Below are 23748 nucleotides of genomic sequence, written 5' to 3'. Positions count from 1 at the left end.
TACCACCACCATGCTTGAAGGTAGGTATGGTGTTCTTGGGGTGAAAGGCCTCACCTTCTCTCCTCCAAACATATTTCTGGTCATTGTGGCCAAATAGCTCAATTTTTGTTTCATCTGACCACAGAACTTTCCTCCAGAAGGCCTTTTCTTTGTCCATGTGATCAGCAGCAAACTTCAGTCGAGCCTTAAGGTGCCGCTTCTGGAGCAACGGCTTCCTTCTTGCACAGCAGCCTCTCAGCCCATGGCGATGTAAAACATGCTAGACTGTGGACACTGACAACTGTGTTCCAGCAGCTTCTAATTCATGGCAGACCTGCTTTTTGGTGGTTCTTGGTTGACTCTTGAATAACCTGACCAATTTTCTCTCAGCAGCAGGTGATAGCTTGCATTTTCTTCCTGATCATGTCAGTGACACAACTGTGCCATGCATTTTATACTTACAAACAATTGTTTGTACAGTTGATCATGGGACCTGTAGCTGCTTTGAAATGGCTCCAAGTGACTTTCCTTACTTGTTCAAGTCAATGATGCGCTTTTTCAGATCCGTGCTGAGCTCCTTAGACTTTCCCATTGTAGCGTTTTTGGCTGAGTGTAATGAGTGTATCAAACGAGCCCTAATTAAATGGGCTGAAATAAGTCACCAGCTGTAGTCAATCATAATCACTCATAAGAAGTTAAGAAGCCATGCCACAAAGCAAATTTGATTGACACAACTTTCTACATCACCAAAATGTATAATTCAAGGTGCTGTATGTATATTTTTGACCCAGCAGATTTTGTCACATTTTCAGAAGACCCATAATAAATTCATAAAAGAACCAAACATGTGCTCCAATCAATCCATCACAGAAAAATAAGAGTTGTAGAAATGATTGGAAACTCAAGACTGCCATGACATGTTCTTTACAAATGTATGTAAACTTCTGACCACAACTGTATCTAGCCACTACTTGGAGATACAATTCGAATGCTGTTCTTCATTTAACAAATCCCATTTAAAATGCAAACATAGATGTACTGTAGCCAAAATGTTGCATGTTTTAAATAACCTCTTTACAGCAAGATAGTTACAGATATGCCTGCTGCTAATGTGTTATCACTGGCTGGTACACTTTTATTTAATATCTCCCAAATATTAAATAATGTTGCCAGTTATGATAGAAAGATGTTTGATTGAGAAGTGTTTTAGTGGGGGGACCAGGCTTTCTCTACACTGCAGCCCCCACTCACTTTAGGACACTCCCAAACCACATCAAAGAATCCAGCACGCTCTTCAAACAATGCCTCAAAAAGTGCAATACAAAAGAATGCATTATTATTATTATTACATTGCGTGAAAGAGAGAAGGCTGCCCTTGCTGAAAATGTGGATGTTCGCATCCTATTATGACGGTTTTAATGATAACAACTGTAGGCTACTTTTCTATCCAGTCTCAATCCCACTGAAATCCCATATCCTTACTCCTATCTCACATGAACATTCCTAACTTCATTCTGTATTCAATACTTTACATTATTAAACCCGACTCGCACTTATACAGTCGTCAGACTGCACTAAAACATTTCCCCGATTCTCTGTCCTGTGGGAGAGTGCGTGATGGCGGTGTGAGAGTAGATAGGAGTTGGTCCTATTGCTTGGTCCTCGTTAAAATAACCTGATATTTAAACAATTTCCACTCTTCATCTCTGCAATTCATGAGCTTCTATAATAAAGTCATTTTGCCAATCTATCTGATAAGGTATTATAGATGATACCATTCTCTTCTCAAAGATCCTTCACAGCTCGTCACCACTTTATGGTGGCTTTCGGCAGGACTTCACACCATAGGTGCTGCTTAAGAAGCGGCACTGAGGTATACTCCGCTGCGATGTCGGTGTGCTCATATTAAATACTGGCCCATTGTATATATTGGCAAATATATCGGTTAACTGTGAATTTTGCCCCCCATAAATCGGCATCGGACCCAAAAATCATGTATCAGTCGGGCTCTACTGATAAACCTCTTAATTATATTGATCTATCTATCCCTCACCTCTTATCTATCCATCCTCTCTTTTATCTATCCAACCAACTTACCAAACCATATTTAACTTTATCGCTATCATAATAAGACTCTCACTTTCTTTCAACTACCCAGCAAATCACTCTCTATTTATCTATCTATCTATCTATCTATCTATCTATCTATCTATCTATCTTTAAACTTTTTCCACTACCAAAATAAGACTTTGCAAGACCACAAAGTTTCTCTACTTATTATTTCAATTCTTTTGAATTTTCTTCATGCTACTCCTCCTACAACTTTTAAGCGATTAACACCCAATCCAACTTTAAAACGTTCAGAGACCTCTAACTCACATTGATTATATTTCATTTTACATTATTCTTTTTTACACTATTCAAACTTGAAAGTGCACTGCCATGGAACATTCAGGACTCAGGACAAACTTGATGATTGTATTGATTACACAACAATGCACTCTGTGGGCAACCAGTTCTACCCCAATAAAACCACCTTACACTCTCTCCTACTCTCACTTTCTTTCAACTACCCAGTCATCATCCTTTCTTCTATCTATCCATCTATGTTGCCTAACGCTACTCCAAAAAACTATTTAGATTTGCCTATACCGCCGCATGCACAGCCTAAACGTAGGGTCAGTCAGTAGACATTTTAAAGTTGGATTGAGTTTCTTAAAAGATTAAAAAGGACATGCATTTTAAAATGGATCATAGGAATCCAATGGTCCTCACAGAAACCAATGTTAATTCATGCAACTTAAAAAGGCTTAAAGTTTAAAAAGTTTCAATTGTATAAAAACTCTGGATGGATGTTCTTTAAGTGGAGTCAGTCTGTACATTATAAAGTTGAATTGGGATGTCCAGCTTAAAATATGAAAAAGTGGATGCAAGTTGAAATATGTGACTGGGTACATTAGCACTTGTGTCGACAACATCGTGCCCACCATACAAGTCAGGAAGTTCCCCAACCAGAAGCCCTGGATAAACAGTCAGGTACGCCACATGCTGCGTGCTCGCTCTCTTGCATTTAGATCAGGCAATGAGACGGAGTACAAAGCTGCGAAGTATGGACTGAAAAAGCCATTACAGCAGCCAAGATGCAGTACAGAGAGAAGCTGGACGGCTTCTATTCTACTGCTGACTCCGGGCGGATGTGACAAGGCCTGCAGCACATCACAGACTACAGGACCACCACCAACACCATCAGCTCTACAGACAGCCTGCCGGATGACCTAAATATCTTCTACACCCGCTTTGAGACATCCAGCCACAGCACAGAGAGGAGGCACACACACACCGGGACCACCCGACCCCCCTCCCCTCTACTAACCATCTCATCAGGCCAGGTAAACAAAGCCCTGAGGAAGATCAACCCCCGCAAGGCAGCAGGACCAGACAACATCCCTGGGCGGGCTCTCAGAGCATGTGCCAACGAGCTGGCTGATGTTCTCACCTCCATCTTCAACCTTTCCCTCACTCACAGCACTGTTCCCTCCTGCTTCAAGACTACAACCATCGTCCCCCTTCCCAAGAAGAGCCAACCTGCCTGCCTGAATGATTACAGGCCAGTAGCACTCACTCCAATCATCATGAAGTGTTTTGAGAGAGTGGTACTGGCACACATTAAGTATCATTGGCTTTGTGGATGAGTTCTGTGACGGTGTGTTCTGATACTGGGGTGAAGTCAGAGAGGGAGCTGATGAAAGGTTGGCCAGTGGTGATCATCCAGGGCGGATCGTAAGATGAGGCCAGTTGTTGGTGAATAGTGTTGATCTTAGAGCTGAAGAAGTCCAGAAAGGCAGTGCACTGATTGGTGGAAATGTCTGGAGGGAGGGTTTTAGGAGGCTGAAATAAGTGACTTACTGTTGAGAAGAGGACTCTGTTGTTACCTGAACCAGTGTTGATGAGGTTGGAATAGTATGAGGATATTTTTTAGTATTGTACATTTTACATTGGTTGGCATTCTGTGGACAGCAAAGCAAGAATTTCATTGTACAGGGAAACGTGTTTTCTACTGTGCATATGATAATAAAGACTTTGAATCTTTGAATCTTGAATCTTGAATATCGCCATTCAGAGCGAATGGCCTTTGGAATGAATAGGATTTCAGGCAAATTCGAGTTCAGCTCAAAAAGTATGAAAGCATCTCAAGTTACACAAGTCTGAAAGTTGATTTTGAAGTTAATAGGTTAAGGAACTTCAATCCAATTGTTGATACTGTTTAGACTTTTTAAACATTAAGCACTTAAGCACTGATGAATACTTATGTAAATGTGATATTTCAGTTTTTTATTTTTAATAAATTTGCAAACATTTCTAAAAACCTGTTTTTGCTTTTTCATGGGGTATTGTGTGTAGACTGATGAGGGGAAAAATGAATTGAATCCATTTTAGAATAAGGCTGTAACATAACAAAATGTGGAAAAAGTTAAGGGGTCTGAATACTTTCTGAATGCACTGTACCTTATGTACATAAGTATTCAGATCCTTTGCTATGTAGCTTTGCTACACACTGTGTAGATTAGGAGGTCACTACCAACTCAGCAAATTTCATAATTTTCTCTTGATCCTGACAAACTCCTCAGTCCCTGTTGGTGACAAACATACCCATAACTTGATGCAGCTACCACTATTCTTCACATAATAGATGGTGCGGAAACTGCATTGCATGTGCTGGATTTGCACCAATGCTTTGAAGTAAAACCACATAAACACATTTCCAGACACTTTCTTTGCTGTATCACTTGAATTCATTGTTGCAAACACAATTATGGATACGAGATAGATTATTTTTCATTAAGGGATTCTTTTTTTTTCAATTTTGTTTCTCTCCATTTGCTCAGTTTGTAATGACAACCTGATCCACACAGTGTGTAATTGATTCCTATGCAATTCAGAGACCCTATAAAAACAAAGATATTAATTCCAAAATTACATGAACTATTATCCTTGCATTAAGATAGACTCAATTCAACTTATTGAGTGATTTGTCATAGCAAAGGGTCTGTATACTTATGAACATGAGGTATTTCTGTATTTCTTTTAATAAACTTACTGAAATTTCTAAAAACTGTTTTCGCTTTGTCATTCTGGGGTATTGTGTGTGGATTTATGGCAAATTCTTTTAATTTAATCCATTTTAAATTGAGTCTATAACACAACAAAATGTGGAAAAAGTGAAGGGGTCTGAATACTTTCCGAAGGCACTGTATTTGCTTGTACTTGAGCAGACAAGATGTTTCTGTAAACTTTAGAATACATTCTGCTGCTGCTTTCAGCAGGTAAGTCATCAAATAAGAGAAGTTACCCAGTTCTAGTGGCAGCTATACATGCCAAAACCATGACACCCCTCACCCCCCTTCACCATGTTTCACATATGCTATAAATCTTGGGCAGGTCCTTCTTTCTCCAAACTTTCCTCTTGCAATCACTCTGGTACATGATAATGCGTTACTGGTTAGTCAGGTGTGTTCCGTCACATCATTTGTGCAGGCATAAGAGAGCTGTCAATGTCTAGTATTGATTCTAGGCTATGCGTTTGGAGTCTGCTATTGGTGTCAAGGAAGCCATATTTTGCTGATAAATCAGAAAGAAACAGAATCAGAAACTTTACCAAAACCTTAGGCTTGCCAAAATCAACAGTTTGGAATATCATTAAAAAGAAAAAGAAAAAGCACTGGTGAGCTCAGCAATTTCAAATGGGCTGGCAGGTTTGTCAACTCCCCTTTACAAGTCCACAGACACTCCCATTTACTGCCACCTATATTGGTGCAAAGTTTGTGTTGACACTTTGTTCTGACACCAGATTACCAAAAAGGTCTTTACACATGGTTTTAGTGGTCTTTAGATTAAGCAAATTGTCAAGAAAACTTGATTTGAAAGAGAGCTACTGTACAAACTATGACTGTATACAAATGTGTTGTGTGGGTGGTTTACCATGATCAGGGCAGGCTCAGGACTTCCAAAGGGCCATATCCGGAGGGTCCGGTCCTCTGATGCACTTATCCACCACTGTCTACTGTGACTCCAGCACACACTGCTGACAACCTTGTCATGACCTGCAAAAGATACAGATTTGAATCTGTCTGGATCAGCCTGGAGCTGGCGTGAAAGGCCAGCGTCAATGAGGCCACAATATTCAATCTTAAACCAAAGAGCTGTCTGGACAACCAAATAGTGTGAGGATGAGAGATTCATCATGACCACCTGGTCACCTCATATGTCCTCTCATCTCTGCTGCCCTCTTGTGGAGCTTATTTCACTCAGCACCCAATCCCCTATGCCAGAACGCCCACCCTTTCATCTCCTTGACATTGGCATAGTAGTCTTTGTCTTAGCCTTTAAAATCAACCACACTGACTGGTGTTTATGGATAGCAGAGCCAGAGATTTAGGATCCTGTGGTCTGACTGTAGACAGCTCTTTAAATCCACCTCCAAAAACTGTTCTCAGCAATACTGGCTTGGCTAAAGAATTGAGAGTGTTTGAAGGGGAGATGGGGGTGCAGTTGCTGATAAATATCTTAAATTAAATGTTAAGGATAACACATTGTGTGCTCAATTCTGAGAATAGTTGGAGATGCATCTTAATCATGTCCAATCTGACAAGTCTTTCTCTTTTTCAGAAGAAAAACACAAGATGTACCAAGGACCTCCTCATGCTTAAGCCTTGGCAGGTGACCAGTGAATGCTTTGCCGGTAGAACAAAACTGTTTATCTAGAAGGATCTTCCTCTGAGTCTTTTATCTTGAGCCATGGACCGGTTTCAAATCGCATCCAGAAACCCAGCCCAAATAAGGTACTGTATATTATTGCTGGAGTTCACATATCATTCATGTAGCATTCTCTTAATTCAGTCCTGTAAATAAAGTAGAACACTTACTGTGTGTTTCACCATTAATGAGCAGCAATGGTGCATTTAGGCAACATCCAACAAAAATAAATAAAACAACCATATAGACCTACAGTATGAGTCTAAATAACTAGCAATATGGTAATGTCATGGTGGAGGTGAATGGGTGGGCAGAGTACTGCTCTCATTGAGAGGAAATAGCTATGACATCACTCCTCATAATGAAAATGAGCAAGGAAGTCAAGCAAATAGTCACTTTTCCACTAGGCCTCCAAACCAGGTTAAAAGCTCTATTTCTCTCCTTATTTTTCAAGCATAAAAAAGCCCTTCCCTCAGCAATAAAGTGGAAGAGAAAAACACTCCTCAAAGACATGCCAGTGCCTGGATTCCCCACAAAGCTAAGTTCATTCTCCAAGATGATTGACAAGTAAGACAGGTAAAAACGGTGGTTCAATAAACAGAAAACAAATAAAGAGGGATAAAAAACACACTCCTGTGGTTTTCAGCAACTTGGATTTTTCTGTAGAGATTTGGATGAAAGTAAGACAGAGGAAAACAGGACTGCCAACCTAACACTGTGTTGAGCTAAAATAAACACAGCCCAGAGGTTTTTCATCAGAGCTCATTCCCACTACCTGTGTAAACAGCTGGAGTGCCAGTGAGGGAGGACTTGTACAACAATACCGATCTGTCTCCAAGACCACACAGGATCTGCTTCCCATCTCCTGGACAAAGACAAATAAAAGACTGAATGAAGCAAAATATGAGATTTAATTTTCATACGGTATACACTTCTGGGTCAGTGAAAGCACAGGTCAAGCAAGGCATGACACATCAAAATAAAATATAAAAAATAGATCCTATGACATCACCTAGGAATTGGATGCTATGCATCTGATGTGTCTTCCTCATGTACTGGCAGTTAACGCGCACAAATATTTCAAACAGCAAATGACAAGGTATATTTTTATGGAGGTACTTTAGATCTTCAGTTACTGGTTTGTGTGACCATACAGTATGTGGGTCTTTGTACGTTATATAGTTGTCAGAGACACCTACCTGAGTATTGAAAGCAGCAAACTGGCGTGGGTGTTTTGGATGTGCTTAGGTGAGTATGTGGAACACTTGGTGCTCCATTGTCTACTGGGTAATCGCTAAGGAGGCATCTGAGATAAAGCAAAGTTCTGTAGATGTAAGAAAATATAAACTTTGCAAAACATGAAGTATTTCTTATTCTGTATAATTATGTACTGCGTACATCTTCATCTTGGTCTTTATTGGCCTTGGAGTCTTCTGAACATTGGTCTTAGGTGAGAACATGGTCTTCCTGTAAAGTAAACAACTTTATTATGGATTTGAACCTACATTTTAAACTTAAAAACAATCCTCTAATAAACTTAATGCTCTTATAACCTGAACACAATATTGTCCTGAGAAAATATGAGTAGGATCAGTAGCATATTCAGAACTTTCCACATAAAATGTGACCAAAGAATCTTTTAAGTACAAGACTTGGACCCTAAAGTAGCACAGTGAGCAGAACAAACATAGCATGGGACCAAAATCAACATAAAACGTCCAGGAAAAAAATACAGAATCTAGGCCATGACAATTGCTAAAGTACTATCTATATTATTCATACTATACATACTGGAACATACTGTAACACTTGTCCTATCCCCCATGTACAAATCAAGGACTGAATTAAAGCATAATCAAACTCAAGTTATGGCTTTTCTAACACTTCTGTCACACTTGCAGGCAGTTATTCTCCCTGTGACTTACAGTAGTTTTTCTATGTCTGAACTCATTTCTGCTGGTAGAAAAAAACGGACAGCCCTGATTATACAACACTTTGTCAACCGTTGCACACTACCCCTTTCCCCAACCTTTTAATTTGACCAGCACTAACAGGCCTGGCACATTCAGTCCTCTATCAACCTACCGAGGACACTCTGTATATCCAGATGATTTCACCTGTGAGTGGAAGACAATAGGTTTCTCCTTCACGCCTCGCTTGTCCAAGCCTGAGAGAGAAACAGCAAGAGACAGAAAGAGAAACACAGAGATGATGAGAATATTGAAGAGACATGTAGATGTGCAAGAGTAGGAGTGAATAGATCAGAAAGATTCATTGATTGTACCTTTTTCATGATGGAAAAAGTGCTAGGAAATTATTGTATTATTGTATTATAAATGTATGGAGTATTGGATAGGGAATGAAGAGATACACAATTAACCACCAGCTGAACAATTTATATTCTGAGTCTTGCTTCCATTGTCATCATTAGGACACTACTGATGTCTCTGCAGCTGTCCTCATGGGAGGAGGGAACGGAGGTCTGAACATTTGTGTGTAGTTAGTTAACACATGCTGATAGGAGACGGCTGGAACGGGTGTATAAACCTCCTCTCACTCCGTGAGAGGGAGCCGACTGCTCCTTGCTGTCAGAACCTTCAATTCGCTGGAGTGAGGTCACTTTTTCCAGGTCCATTAAAACATGTGTGTGGTTTTCCAAAAACACTTCTCCTGTCGACTGCATGCAAAATAAGGAAAAGTCCAAAATTAAGTGGAAGATTTGAAAAGTTCCATTAATGTGTAATAAGACTATCTCTATGTTTGGATTGGAATATCCATTCACTTCCTGAATTGTTTGAACTGAAATGTAACTCCAACACTGGGAATCACTGACATACTGGTCCTTGAAGTCAGAACAGATAAATTAAAGTGAACCGTCCTAGATTCAGGATGACAGGCTGGACTGGCATTTTGCGGATGACTATGGGCCCAGAGAAAGCATTAAGTAAAAATTCAAGCCTGTTAGAATGTGTAACAATAGTATGTACAGGTATAGTGTGTTTTCTAGGCTGTAACAAAAGCCTCCCTCTCTGTCTGTAATGTATGCTGCTGCCCTTCACTGACTTGTGAAAAGTGGGAAACAGTAGGAGACTGGTTTGGGTACAGAACAGACTGGGACATTATAGGACCAGGGTATCACAGGACGGAGGAAAAAGAAGACAGTGGCTGAGAGATGTGCCATTCAAATGGAGTGTGTGCGTGTTAGATCTTAGTGGGGTTTCAGTATGGTGTAGGGGCCAGAGAGGGGAAAATGGAAGTAAGAGGAAAAAGTAAGCTGTAAGATGGAGTTCTGAGAAGAAGAGAGACTGGGACATCAATAGGCAGGAGTGGCAGGGGCAATGGAGAGTGAGATGTATTTTGCGATGTATTTTGCCCTCTCAGCTGGTGTGCTTTCTATCGTGGTTTCAGTCAGTCAGTCAGTCAATCTGTCAGGGTCCAATGTACAGACAGACAGCCCATTGGCAAACCTCCTCTCTCCACAAAGACTAGAGGGCTCAGCACCACTCCCACTCCCCTGTCTCGGTATGGAAACTCTGAACAGTTTTCCCTTGGATAATCTCCCTGAGCACAGTGTTGGAGAGGGAGGTCTGGGGTGCAACCTGACAGTGATGCCCTGTGGCAACAGGCAGTACGTCACATGGAATGGGGCTGGTGTGTCATATATGCAGCTGTATTTTTACAACCATGTCACTCAGATCAAGTTCTTGTGAACCATTACTCTTTAACATACAGCCCCCAAAATGAGGAATTTGTAAAGAGGCAGTCAACAAACACCAACTTTGACCTCACAGACAGGAGTGGAACCACTTTTTTTCTTATACAGTATGGAAGGTGTGGTTGGTGGGCAGGATACACATTTGAATGCTTATAATTCAAAACTTTCATAACTAGGCCATAATATGTGTGAGCCATAGTTGCCATTGAATTGTAGGCTTGGAACTTTAAATGTCATTGGCAAAATTACTTTCAGGTAATCTAAATTAAGTTTGTGCTGTCATGTAATCAATCCATTACCATAAGCTTGCTCTTTTTCAAGACAGGAAGAGACATGTTTAGAGGTGTTTAATCCTATCTGTGCCAGAGATGTGGAGGGTTTTGCAGCCACACCAATGGTGGCAAGAAACAATGTTCCACACGTCCGCTCTATTAGCCAGGTTAATCCAGGGAACATGGCTCCAGCATCAAGTCTCATGAGTGAGATCTCTGACAGGGTTGCCAGTTGTTGATCATCCTCTCCAACAACCACCACCAACTTATAATGAGTTGGTTATGTAACAGGCATAATAGTAAGAATTACTCACAATTCATCTCAAATCAATAATTTAACAGAAAACAGCAGCCACCAATCAACACTGGGCTTGCACACAAGTATGGAAATCATTAAGATCTGACACCACGCTCATGTTGGAACCAAACTTTCCTAGGAGTCCCATAATTTACATTATTGTTTGTTTTGATTATACACACGTACTGTAGATACCATAGAGGATACAAACATGGGAGTTGGGGGGAGAAACAGGAGTTTGAGAATTTTTGTGGTTTTTGGTCTGACATTGCAGTCACGCACCACCTCCAAACTCATCTCCTACAAAGTCTGGCGCGACCAGCCCCCCTTGCTCACTCTCTGGGGAGTCCTGTTCTTTAACAGCACATTTCTCAGCACTAACTGTCTGCAATGGCAGAATGTTAACCACAGTCTGTGCTACTGTCTCCAGCAGTAGCAGTAGTGTAGAGCAGGATCTAATGATACACCAAAGAGCTGTCTGAGGCCTGCCAACCAGAGATGGCCTCACTTTACCTAGAAGTCAACCCTACTTACATTCAAACAAATACAACGGTAAATGTGCAACTTTAACAGTAGTAAATCAATGCAGCCATATCAGCAGGCTAAACCTATTCTATTGTATGCAACTCTGTATTCGCAAGATGCAGAAACTAGGAGGAGTATAATCATTTATGCCACATGAACAGCCTCTGTGATGTAGAGGAAAAAATGTGTTCAGAAGTTTGAGGTTCTCTATATTTACAGATAATAAGGAGGTTCTCAGTACAGTAGCTCTAATGATAGCCATACACTCCCTCGATTAAACATTATACAGTTTGAGGGAAGTGACCTCTAGCCAAATAAAGCAGTGAACATACCAATTATAAAGAAAATCTATGTTCAATGCTTTTCAAAACCAAATTCATTCCAAGACTGGTGGTTCACAGTTCACACTGTGTTGTTCATAAGGTGTGCATGAGTGAGTGTTTATGTGTGAAGGGCTGATGCTCACCTGTTTTTTTAGGTTTCTGATCACTCTTTTTCAATATAGCGTTTAGTGGGGATTCAGGCACTGGAGGAGTACTGGAAGCAGGGGGAGAAAAAGAAAAAAACGTACTGAAAAAAAAAGAATGTTGCATTTTCCATGGTTATGGGTGAATAGTGTCCGCTATCCCAGCACTGCAATACTCACTGACTCATCAAAAACTAGACGGCATAAAGGTTTAAAATAGTTCCCCATTAATATGGAAACAGTAGAGTACAAGGGGGTTTGGGGCACAGAGCCTGCTGTAAAGTTGCCCCGCTTGCCCTCATGCTGGGTGCCAGTCGGGTACCCGGCTTCTGCGTAAGACGGAGAAAAAAAGGGCTATCTGTGCTGTTTTTGTGCCATTTTATGAGCCGACATCCCCAATTACAGACATCTAAATGGTGGAAATGCACCTAATGTGCCTGTTTATTTGTGTGGATCCTTGAGCTCTCCTACAGTATCAGAAAACCATGCCTGTCACTGAGTTAGGGTTAGTGTACTGTACAGTATCGTTTTTTCCTCGAAGAACACTGTTGCCACCGCCTACGTATTCCAACCCCTTTAGACCTAAGAGCATGTTTAGCCCAAATATGTCGAACTCTTCTACTAACACATTATCTAGAATTGTTGAACAAGATGTCTTGAAAATGTGTGGACAACAACCCTACCAAGTTTCGCACAATCTCTCTCATCAACATTACATTTACATTTATGGCATTTAGCAGACGCCTTTATCCAAAGTGACTTACAACAAATACATTTGTCTAAGTAAGTGAATCATCTATCCATCAGTCATAATAAGACAAAGTAATCTATGCCAGGACGAGGGGCTATTGGCAGTCACAATGCTAGAAGAAGGAAGACTTACTTTTTTATTTTTATTTTTTATTTTTTATTATTTATTCACAGGAGAGAAACTTGTACAGGGGGGTAGTGGGGACAAAGAGGTCTTTAGGAGCGACAGTTAAGATGTAGCCTGAAGAGATGGGTCTTCAATCTACGGCGGAAGATAAGTAGTGACTCTGCAGTTCTGACAGCAGTGGTTAGCTCATTCCACCAGCGGGACGTCAGGACAGTGAAAAGCCGTGACCGAGTAGCGCGGCTGCTGCATCCACAAGTCTTTATACCAACATATCCCATGAAGAATATACGTTTCTATTTACAAAATAGGGACACTGCTGCGACTCTCCCCAATCATTGTTGATTTGGCTTCCCATGGTTAAAGATACAAATACAGCTATTTAAAAGTTCAGGGTAAAAATATGGGATCTATTTTTGCTCCGAACTATACTAATCTTTTTTTGGGGGGGGGGGGTTTAACTTCATATTCAATCCTGATACTAACCCCTACTATAAAAAATAATGGTTCATTGTCCACTACATTATACCAAAAGGAAACAGACAAAAAGCCCTTCTATTGGCAACCAGTTTTCACCCTAACCCTTAAAAAGAGGGCTTTCTAAAAGCCAATTCTACAGATTAAGAAGGGTGTATCACTCCACTGATGATTTCATTGACAAAGCAGAAGGTTTTCCAATAATCAAGTGTAATCACTTGTGCCTTTACACATGTTGTATGTGTGATACGTGGTTTGGCATACATGGGGAAAACATCCAGAAAGTTCAAACAAATAATAAGTGAACACAAAAGTACAATACGCAGAAATTATGGTGATTACATGGTGGCTATTAATTTTTTGTGATTTTGTGGCATTAAAAACGTTAGCTTACCTGACCTTCTTTTGAGAGGATGCAAAGCATTTTGGATGTATACCCTGCAAACCCTCTCTCCTAGAGGTTTAAATGATTAATTGCTTTTCAATGCCATGCTGTTACGTATTCACTGATGAGATAGTCAGCTGTGCTTTACCCTTCCTCTCTTCAAGTGATTGTTATATTTTGATGTTAGATGTATTGTAATTATTGTAATTATGTGGTCATTATTGATGGGGAAGGGTGCAGAGAGTGTGCAGGAGCCTCTTTTTTCTACTATAGTGGTAAAATCAGCACTTTTCACAATATAGAGATTTATAATTTGCTGCACTGAGGCTAACATACTGTACTGTATCAAGGGATGAGGTTACCTTGGCATGACTGAGATGCTCTCTACACCAGCCCAGGTCTTTCCCATGAGGTCACAGAGACTGTCCATCAACCCTGGCATTCTCAATTCCAACAGTGCCATATGAGGTTCAAACATAGAGGTCACTAAGAAGATCATCTGAGGAAGGGAACGAGAGAAGGAGAGGGGTGGGGATAACAACATGTGAGACAGAATATAGTAAATCAAACTGTGTAGATATATGAAAGCAGAAATAGGTAAAACAATGTAATAAAATAAAATAACAATGATAATGCATGGGACAAAAGGGAGAGACAGGGGGTAACGCTCTACACTGCACTGTAACACATAATTGCCTCTCAGTTGGAACAGAAAAACTCATTTTCCTCCAGGATGCAAACCGCAGTCAAACCTTGTAAAACCTTTACATGTCACATAATCCTGGCCTTGTGAAACCATAAACTGCTAATTGCAGAGTTATAAAAATGCCAAAGGCTCAATACATGTGAACTCTAGGACATTAAAAATTAAGTATATGGAACAAAAGCAAAAATTCACATATACATGTTATTCACATGATTTTAATATGGAGTAACATTTCAGCTATAAAAAATATTAGTATGAGAAATGAGCAACTTCCAAGAGTGGAAACTGGTCAGAGGTGTGGAAATAATTGTGGGAGAATACAACAAGGTCCACTTGATAAGATTGGCAGCAGTGTTTCTCATAGTACCATTACCCTTCACTACCAATACCGTTTCAGTCAAGGGTTGGGACACCCCTCATACAGTAGCTCCTTATGTTGCTTCAGGGCCATTGAACAAATCTCAGAATACGCACAATTTGGCCATAGGCTGCACTCGCCACAGCATGCAGGACAAGAAAGTCTCTGTTGTTCACCTGCTGTAACATACCTGATTGGTGGGTGAGCTATGGATTACCTACATTGTTATCCCATCCTTTGGAGATGGACCAGGACCCAGCGATTGTGATGCTCAAGTTGGGGTAGTCTGTCGGAGGGACACAATGGGATGGATTGCATCCTGTTACAAGGAAATATCTAATGTTTCACCAGTTTGAAATTGATAAAAACATTTAAATTATATGTTGTACAATTATATACATTGATTATTTTTATACTTTATTATAATTTTTATACTTGATTATTTTATCCTTTTAAATGTTTACTATACTTCACTGTTTGGTGCATACTCTAGAAGGATGTCAAGGGTACAGTGAACAGCCTGTTGCTATTGATCAGGGTGAGAGCTAACAAAACAGTCAAATGAATGAATGACGTTAATCTGTACCAGAGAGGTTAGAAACCTGTACTATCTTTGCCTGTACTTAGAAAGGGACAGAATGTTCCCCTCAGAAGATGCACATCTCATCCTATTCCCCTGTTTCCCTTATGTAATCAGCAGCATGCACCCTCCCTGCACAACTGGAATCTGCGGAGGGGCATGACTTTACAGTGGGCTTCCCCTATAAATCTCCACTGTGTCATTACTCTTACATAAGATGCAGTGTTCATGCATCCATCTTCCTAAAATGCAGTTCACCTTTACCCTTTTTCCATCTGATCGACACATCATTCATATTCTCTCTGATGTTTCAGGATTTTTTCTTCAGTGAGGCAAGGTGAGAATGAGTTACTACTGTACTCTACTTACTGAACAACGAGTCAAAAGAGACTGGGAGATATAAGGGCGCTGTAAATTCTCTGTGGACATCAGATTGCAAAATCAATACTACTGTTTGCTGAAATGCTAGACCATCAAACTGACAAGAGTTTCTGCTAATGCTGCAAAACACTGGTGTTGGGGACCTACATTACATTTGATGCACACTGTGGTGGATGTCTCGGATTTAGCACTCTGTACTTCAGCTCTTTGGAGGTAAGATTAAAAAAATAAAGTCCTGAGTAGCCACAATATTTAAGTCCGGTATTTATTATTGCTTGCAAACAAGAGACAAGAGCGTAACAGCAGCCAAGTGTAAATCCGAGGGTCTGTTCAGCACAAGTCTAAAGAGGCGATTCTCAAGATGGTCTTTTATAGAGATGAAACACCAAATGTCAGTGCCACAAAGGCTATCACCTGTGAGCTTGTGCTTACGTGAGAGGTGGCGGGAGGGAAAGAACAATGTGGAGACTTCCTACCATATCCTATTGATCAATCGGCATTCAACATTTCACACTTCCACTATCCGGTTGGCAGGATGTGACAGTCTCTGTACTCTTCCTCCTACCCCTCAGCCCGGAATCACAGCTATGCATATGGTAATTATACAATATTTCTCAGAACAATGGCTATAGAACCTTAGAGGTGTGGTAAGAAAAGACAAAATGTAATCACAGTATTCACACAAGTTACCAGTCATATGAAAGTGTAGGTTCTTCAAACAGTTCTATCAATGTATTTTCCATAACAACACACACACCTCTGAGATGTAGTGCCTTTTGGAGCTCCGAGGTAGCCAGGTCAACCAGATACAGACCATCAGAGCTTCCCATCCATAACCAGCTGCAATCCCTGCAGGGGGTACAGAGAAGCATATGGAAAAATAGGATTACATTCTTCTCCTTTGTTTCAATACATTTGAGTGGAGTGGACAATGTAACCGCACACTTAAGAAAACACACTGTGGTGGTAAGATGGCAAGGCATGCACACCAACTGGGATCCTGGTTTTGATCCAAGCCTGAATTTTCCCCTGACTTAATGCTGTGTAAATGATGCATAGGAAGCCGGGAACTAAAGCCGTCCCACGCTGTCGTATAAACAAGGCAGGGTGGCAGAGAGAGCAGGTTTTGGCTGATCCTAAATGATTCACTACCTCCAGCACAGAACCGCCAGCTCAGCACAAATAGATACAAGCACAGCTACAGTCTGAAACCAGTAACAACTGAATGCACCCAAAGGATCCTCTCCACAGCAGGGTTATACTTTACCCACAATTATCATCCTGCACATAAAATTGATGCTGACTATATGCAATCCTTGCCTTGACTTGGAATGAATGAAGACTGGAGAAAATACTGTTGTTAATAACAAACCATGACTACATAAGTCTACAAAATACAGCCACAGAATGGCACTTGTATTATAAAAGGTTTTATGGGCAAACTGCTAACTGTATCTGTCAGTGTCCATATGCTGCATATGTGTTACACTGCTTAAAGAAAAACAAAACCACCTTGAAGCCCAATCCCCATGGTCAGAGACTGAGGTCCTGACTCTTCACCATTACATTCTGTTCAGTCACACTGTGGTCCACACGTCACATAGAGGGCTTGTGCCCAAGCTGCATAAGTCCCTGCTTTCTATGGCAACAGCTGCTGTTTTGACAGCCTGAGACGCCACTTTAACTACACTTTAATATAACGTTTCCTGCTATCATCGTGGAAACACCCGTGCCCCATTAGTCTCTACTAATAAAGACATAATGAGTTTGGAACTGTTTCCAAACCTTTGTGACAGCATGACACCTGTATGGCTTTAATGGTAGAAAAGGCTGTAAAATGTATTTTTATGACAACTTTATATTTACATTTCTGATATCATATTTTCCTGGATCCCTCACAACTCCTAGCCTGTGGAAACAATGACAAATCAAGGACTCTCTACATGGCCAGTCCATGTAGTCTACAGACGTGTACAGCAAAAATAATTGACTTTGACTCAAAATAAATGAAGCTGACAAATAACAATGTAATCGTCATGGTTAAAGAAACACATATTATAATGTTCAATGATAAATGAAAAAATGTGAATCATAAATATGTTGCGTCACAAACTCCCACCCTACTTTGCTTTATGACTTCAACTCCAACCGGAACTAAACTTATTGTTGTCAGGACATACACCTCTACATATCTACTAAATCAGACATTTGTTTTACCTCTCCTGCTCATGATCAGTGTCAGGTTGTGACCAACTAGCACATATTCTGAGAACTGGTTTTGCTGTCTCCACTGTGTCTGGCTGCTCCCAGCTCTTGATACCTAGAAAGAAATACAACCACAGAAGGTGCTTTTTCACTTGGTTTCCCTAATACGAGCAAGAAAATATGATATAAATATTAATCTTGAAACTCTATATCATCTTGAACTTAATCATCTCTGAATATCTAAGAAAATACAATGGAATTTATGTCCAAAAAGCAAACTTTCTTGCCAAATCAAAAAACAATGCCACAGGTCTAAGAGAAACTAACTATCACCTGCCTCACCTGTTACACCACCTGTCTGCTGGGCCACTGTCTCCAGGTGCCTTTGGTGTCTTTGCTGTACCTTGTGAAGGTCCAGTCTGGTCACTAAATTGCATTTGTGGTCATCAGGAAGAGTGAAGCACCACACCTAGAACCAGTGTAAGTCCAAGATTGCACAATGAGGTGTTCAAATACTGTACCAAGAAGCAGCAGAGTCAAGATCATGCCTGGCAATGTGACACATTATTTGTGTTTTTATGCTGTTGTGTACTGCATGTGTCTGTGTCTCACCAACCTGTCCATCAGCAGAACTAGTGACAAACTGTCTGCTCTTCTCCAAGAAAAACACACTGAGCAATGGAGATGCTGAGAACATAGAGATGACCAGTTTTAGCATTCCACAAAATATCTAATCAATAAATCTTGTCCACCAGTGTCCACATACCTGTCAATATGGCAGACTGGTATAGAATTTCCTTGTTTTTTAAACCCCAAACCTTTAAAGAAAAGAAAATATATATAATTATAGACCTGCTCTTCTAGACACTAGTCTCTCTGGTGATCAATAAATGCAAAATCACACAGGGAAAATGTTGCACACTGACTGATTTGTGGTTCAATACAAAGTTTTAGTTTAGACCTTGAAAAGGAATTAAACAGCTGGTTTACTTTAGTTGGTGAATCTAAAATCTGTACCTTAAATGTCCGGTCCTCTGATATGGACACAAGGATGCCTTCATACCACGGACAGAACTCTGCAGCTGTCAAAGGTCCCAGGTGGCCAGCCAATACGCTCAACACTTCCTCTTTCTTAAAGTATGAGTCATGTAGTAAGGAGTTAACACATGTACTGCAATTAGGGGTTGGATTTGGTTGGATCAAACACCATTTTAGGATGTGAGATACTCTGGTAGTTATCTAATAGATTATAGAAGTGCTCTTGGAAAACTAACAAAAAACCCATTTAACCCATGCATGTACTGTGGAAATAGCAACATGAAAAAATAAATAGGTAAGCATGCGGGTAGGTGAGTGAGTGAATGAATAACAGGGATAGTGCACATAAATTGTGTGCACAGACATCATTCCCTACCTTGGAGTTCAGTATATATACATTGGTCCCTGAGCACGCAGCCACCCGTTCGTCAAGGGAACAAAATGAAAGATGGACCACCTTTCCCAGTAGTGTCCCAATAACTCTACCAGAAGCAACTTGACCTGAAACAAAAGCAAAATTACGTTTTTTTGTATTTCAATATTTGTATTTTAATTACATTGTAAATTCCCACCTGATGATCCTGTAGCTACAAATAGATTAAACTTGTGTTATTTGGAATGAGAGGTATATTTCACTAGATGGCAACATTCCAACAGGAAAACTCCACTTACAGTAGTTAAACAGCGCAACACAGATTCATAGATAAAAGCTAATTTTTTATCAATTCACAATTTAATATTACTTGGCAACAATATATATTAAAGTAGGCATTAGGCCAATCCAGTTTCACTATAAATAAATACACTGTGTAATTGTTGTGCACCAGACACATGCCCATGCATGGCAGGCTGCATAATCACTGTTAATGATGTTATGACTAATGAGATTTTTCATTTATTTTGTATTACTCTGGTATAGGATAAATGTAATCATATTCTCATAATGTTTTGCATTATACAGTATACAGCATAGAGCTGTATGGAATGCAGTATCAGAGCCCCTTACCTTCCCTTGCTCTTCTATAGCAGCGCTCAATGTCCCAGACGATGATATAATCTGAAGAGGCAGAGCAGAGGAGGAGTGGATCTCTACCAGTCCCAAATTCCATGGCAGAGATGTCACCATGGTGGCCAGTGAGTTGCAGAGGCTACACGAAGCAAATGCAATTGAAGTGTTGCGGAGTGATGAAATTAGTGGAAAGCTGATTTCTTTTAGGGTAAATAAATCACATAAACAACACAATTTACATAGCTTGGACTGTGACTGACCTTATGCCCAGGGTCTATGTGGTTGTGAATCAGCAGCTCCTTGCCATGCAATGGTATGGCACAGTGAGAGGGGCAGCAGGCAAGCTGCATGTGAGATATGAGTCTATCACAGGTCAAGGAGAGCTTCTCCACCATCATCAACCTGCTTCCACAATCTTCACTATGGTGACCTTCCATGATGCCTTGTCAGCTAGCAATCAATGTGCTATTGGACTTCTATCAAAGTGTGGGAGAAATTATTATAGCTCAAGTAATTAACTGCAATTAATAACATCATTACCAACTTATCATAACCAAACCCAGACAGAAAATGGTTTTAGAAAAGTATATGTGGCTGGTCAATATACTGGCTGGTCAAGTGCCACTGCTGAGACTCATAAACTAATTAAGGTGTGGTTGGCTGGAAGCATGTTACTATGTGTGAGCTTTTGTTTAAGTAACCTGACATTTGAATTTAGTTACTCTGAAGTCTGCAGCTGTCCAGCCTCTGTACTACACGTTCTAGCTCCAGCAGCTGATCCGTGGCAGTATCTTCTCCCCAGGGCCATAACTGGCTAGCTAGCTAGAATTAAAAGCTTCACCAGACAAGCACCCTGTACAATCCACATAGTTGTAGCTGTCTTCTGCTGCCCATAGTTGCAAACGAAAACACTTGTCTGTCCAGTTCACAATAGCGAGACGAGAATATTTTGAGACCAAAATCTTACAAACTAGTCTGGTCCGTCTCATGGAGGGTTGCCTAGACACCAAAACCATCAACACCAATGAAGACTCCCAGCATCTACCACAAGGTGGCAATCTTGTCACGTGCATGGCAGAGCATATTCCTCATTCACAACATTCACTGAGCACATTTTATGCAGACATTTTTGGCCATTCAGAAAGAATTAATTCCGAAAGAACTGTTTATATGATCGCAAATTCAAGTCGCCTTTTAAGTGGTAACTGTTTACATGTCATAACATAATCTGAATAAAGTCGTTTCTGACTTGCCCAAGACCTTTTCTTCTAGTGTCCCACGGCACAACCCAGCAAACCCATCCGCGTTGTTGCAACGTAGTGTCATATGGAGGAAAAAACTTGCCATAATAATAATAATAATAAAAATAATAATAATAATAATAATAATAATAATAATAAATTAATACATAATTGTACATAAGTGTACATATGGTTAGATTTTGTATACATAAATACACAATTGTATACATAAATACATACAGTGCCTACTACATGAGTGAGTAAATACGAAATGTCTAAATAAATAAATAAATAAAACATTTTATTTAAAAGCTTCACCAGACAAAACATTTTATTTATTTGATACCCTAATAACAATAACAGTGAATGTCGAAAGTGGCCAACGGTAAGCTATTTGTAGTGAGGGTCAATGGGAAAACTTGACTTCCGTACCCCAGTAGAGGGGCGTGGCTTCAGATTTTCGGGATTTTAACTTTTCTCTTTAGTCACAGAAGGTGATCGCACGAAGAGAAAAGCCCTCCCTGTGCGCAACGGCGACACAGCAATGTAAAATACAAACTAGAGTGTTCTAGTAAAACGTTTATGAATAAACTTCTTGCTTTATTCACAGGTTTCTCCATCACTCTCCTTTTAAAGAGGGGCACTACATCATTCGTGGGGGAAAACATGTTTACTGTTTAGTGTACCCTGTACACTTATTATTATTTTATTAGCGGGCTTGCTTCTACAGTGCCCTCCATAAGTATTGGAAAGAGGAAGCATTTTGTCTTTTAGTTCTGTACTCTAACATTTTGGATTTGAAATCAAACAATTACTATGGGGTCAAAGCAGAGATTCTCAGCTTTAATTAAATGTTTTTTCATTCAGATTGGTTTCTCCATTTAGAAAGTACAAACATTTTTAAACATACTCCCCTTACAGGGCTCCAAAAATATTGGAAGAAATCATATAATGTCCAAATAAAGCAATCATGTTTAGTATTTGGTTGACAATCCTTTGCATGCAATAACTGCCTGAAGTCTGTGGCTCATTGACCCCGCCAGACACTGGGTATCTTCTCTGGTGATGCTCTGCCAGGCCTATACTGCAGCCATCTTCTGTTGTTGTTTGTTTTGAGGACGTGTTGCCTTAAGTTTCCTCTTCAACAAATGCATTTTCAATAGGATTTAAATCTGGAGATTGACTTGGCCAGTCAACAACTTTCCACTTTTGGCGCAGAAAAACGTTGCTATGGCAGTATGTTTTGGGTCATTATCCTGCTGTATGATGAAGAGCGGTGCAATGAGTTTGTAAACACTTGGAAATTGAAATATAACACTTGGAAATTCAAAACCTCATGTTGCGTATAGTCCTACAACTGCCTTTTAACTGATAAAAACTGCCATTTGGAAGATAGCTAATATCACTAGTGATAGAGAAAAATGTGCTAGCTAGCTATATCTTGCTTTTTAGTAAGTCTGTTATGTTTCTAGCTAGCTAGTTATGTCTCTTACAAATAGACTAAATAGACTGGATTCCACCCTTCAATCTAATCTAGAATTATAGCTAGCTAAGTAACTAGCAAGCCAATTATAGTTATCCGTTATACTTATTACTGGGCTTGCGCAAGTCCAACTATTAGATAGAGGGCTTGCTTCAGTAAGTCCAATTATTAGTTAGTGGGCTTGCTTGATCAAGTCCAACTATTGTTCTTCCTCATAGTATACTAATTAGTGGGCTTGCTTGCATCTATATATCTATCCATATATTTATCTATATATCTATCCTACTGTATAACCTTCTCTCATCTATCTGGCTATCATACCTTCTGACCATCTTTTATCGTTATCAATCTGTCCATCCTATCTCACTTTCTTTCAATTACTCAGCCATCATCCTTTCTTGCTATTGCCAGTCACTACTGCTTTCTCAGTATACAGTAACTCTTCATTTTTATTGATCTATCTACCCTTCCCCTTTTTCATCTATACTGCACATCCCCTCATCCATCTATCTATCTATCTATCTATCTATCTATCTATCTATCTATCTATCTACTGCTTCACTCAGTATAACCCATGCTGATTAACCTTTTTGATATGTTGTCTATACCTCCCCTCTCTCATCTATCTGTCTTCTCTTTCATCTATCCATTCATTCAATCAACCAACCTAACCAACCTATGTCACTTTCTTTCAACTACCCAGAACATCTTTATCATCCCTGATAAAAGCTTTTTGATGCCCATTCAACTTTTTAAACTATTAAGCTTTTAGTAACTCCAAAAACTAATCCAGTTAACCAACTCTATCTATCTATCTATCTATCTATCTATCTATCTATCTATCTATCTATCTATCTATCTATCTATCTATCTATCTATCTATCTATCTATCTATCTATCTACCTACCTACCTACCTACCTCTCTCTCTCTCTCTCTCTCTCTCTCTCTCTCTCTCTCTCTCTCTCTATCTACCTATCCATCCATCCATCCATCCATCCATCC

General features: G+C 40.0%; 1 protein-coding gene across 1 annotated transcript in view; it reads right to left on the bottom strand.

Moving 5' to 3' along the window:
- The window catches only part of wdr27 (WD repeat domain 27), a gene marked incomplete at both ends in the record, with an annotated part of 83929 nt that extends 63513 nt beyond the window's left edge, over window positions 1-20416 (bottom strand). Inside the window, 17 exons of the mRNA XM_083694569.1 lie at window positions 5959-6080; window positions 7508-7597; window positions 7932-8038; window positions 8131-8199; window positions 8818-8899; window positions 12009-12079; window positions 14107-14243; window positions 15030-15094; window positions 16527-16609; window positions 17987-18089; window positions 18317-18443; window positions 18591-18661; window positions 18741-18792; window positions 18992-19105; window positions 19389-19513; window positions 20019-20160; window positions 20282-20416. Coding sequence (XP_083550695.1) covers window positions 5959-6080; window positions 7508-7597; window positions 7932-8038; window positions 8131-8199; window positions 8818-8899; window positions 12009-12079; window positions 14107-14243; window positions 15030-15094; window positions 16527-16609; window positions 17987-18089; window positions 18317-18443; window positions 18591-18661; window positions 18741-18792; window positions 18992-19105; window positions 19389-19513; window positions 20019-20160; window positions 20282-20416 — 1695 coding nt within the window. The remainder of the gene's footprint in view (window positions 1-5958; window positions 6081-7507; window positions 7598-7931; window positions 8039-8130; window positions 8200-8817; window positions 8900-12008; window positions 12080-14106; window positions 14244-15029; window positions 15095-16526; window positions 16610-17986; window positions 18090-18316; window positions 18444-18590; window positions 18662-18740; window positions 18793-18991; window positions 19106-19388; window positions 19514-20018; window positions 20161-20281) is intronic.
- Between the last annotated feature and the right edge of the window lie 3332 nt (window positions 20417-23748).

The sequence above is a fragment of the Argentina silus genome, assembly GCF_951799395.1.
Source record: "Argentina silus genome assembly, chromosome: X".
Lineage (NCBI taxonomy): Eukaryota > Metazoa > Chordata > Actinopteri > Argentiniformes > Argentinidae > Argentina > Argentina silus.
The sequence above is the reverse complement of the archived record's forward strand: the minus strand, read 5'-3'. Positions and strand labels throughout refer to the sequence as shown.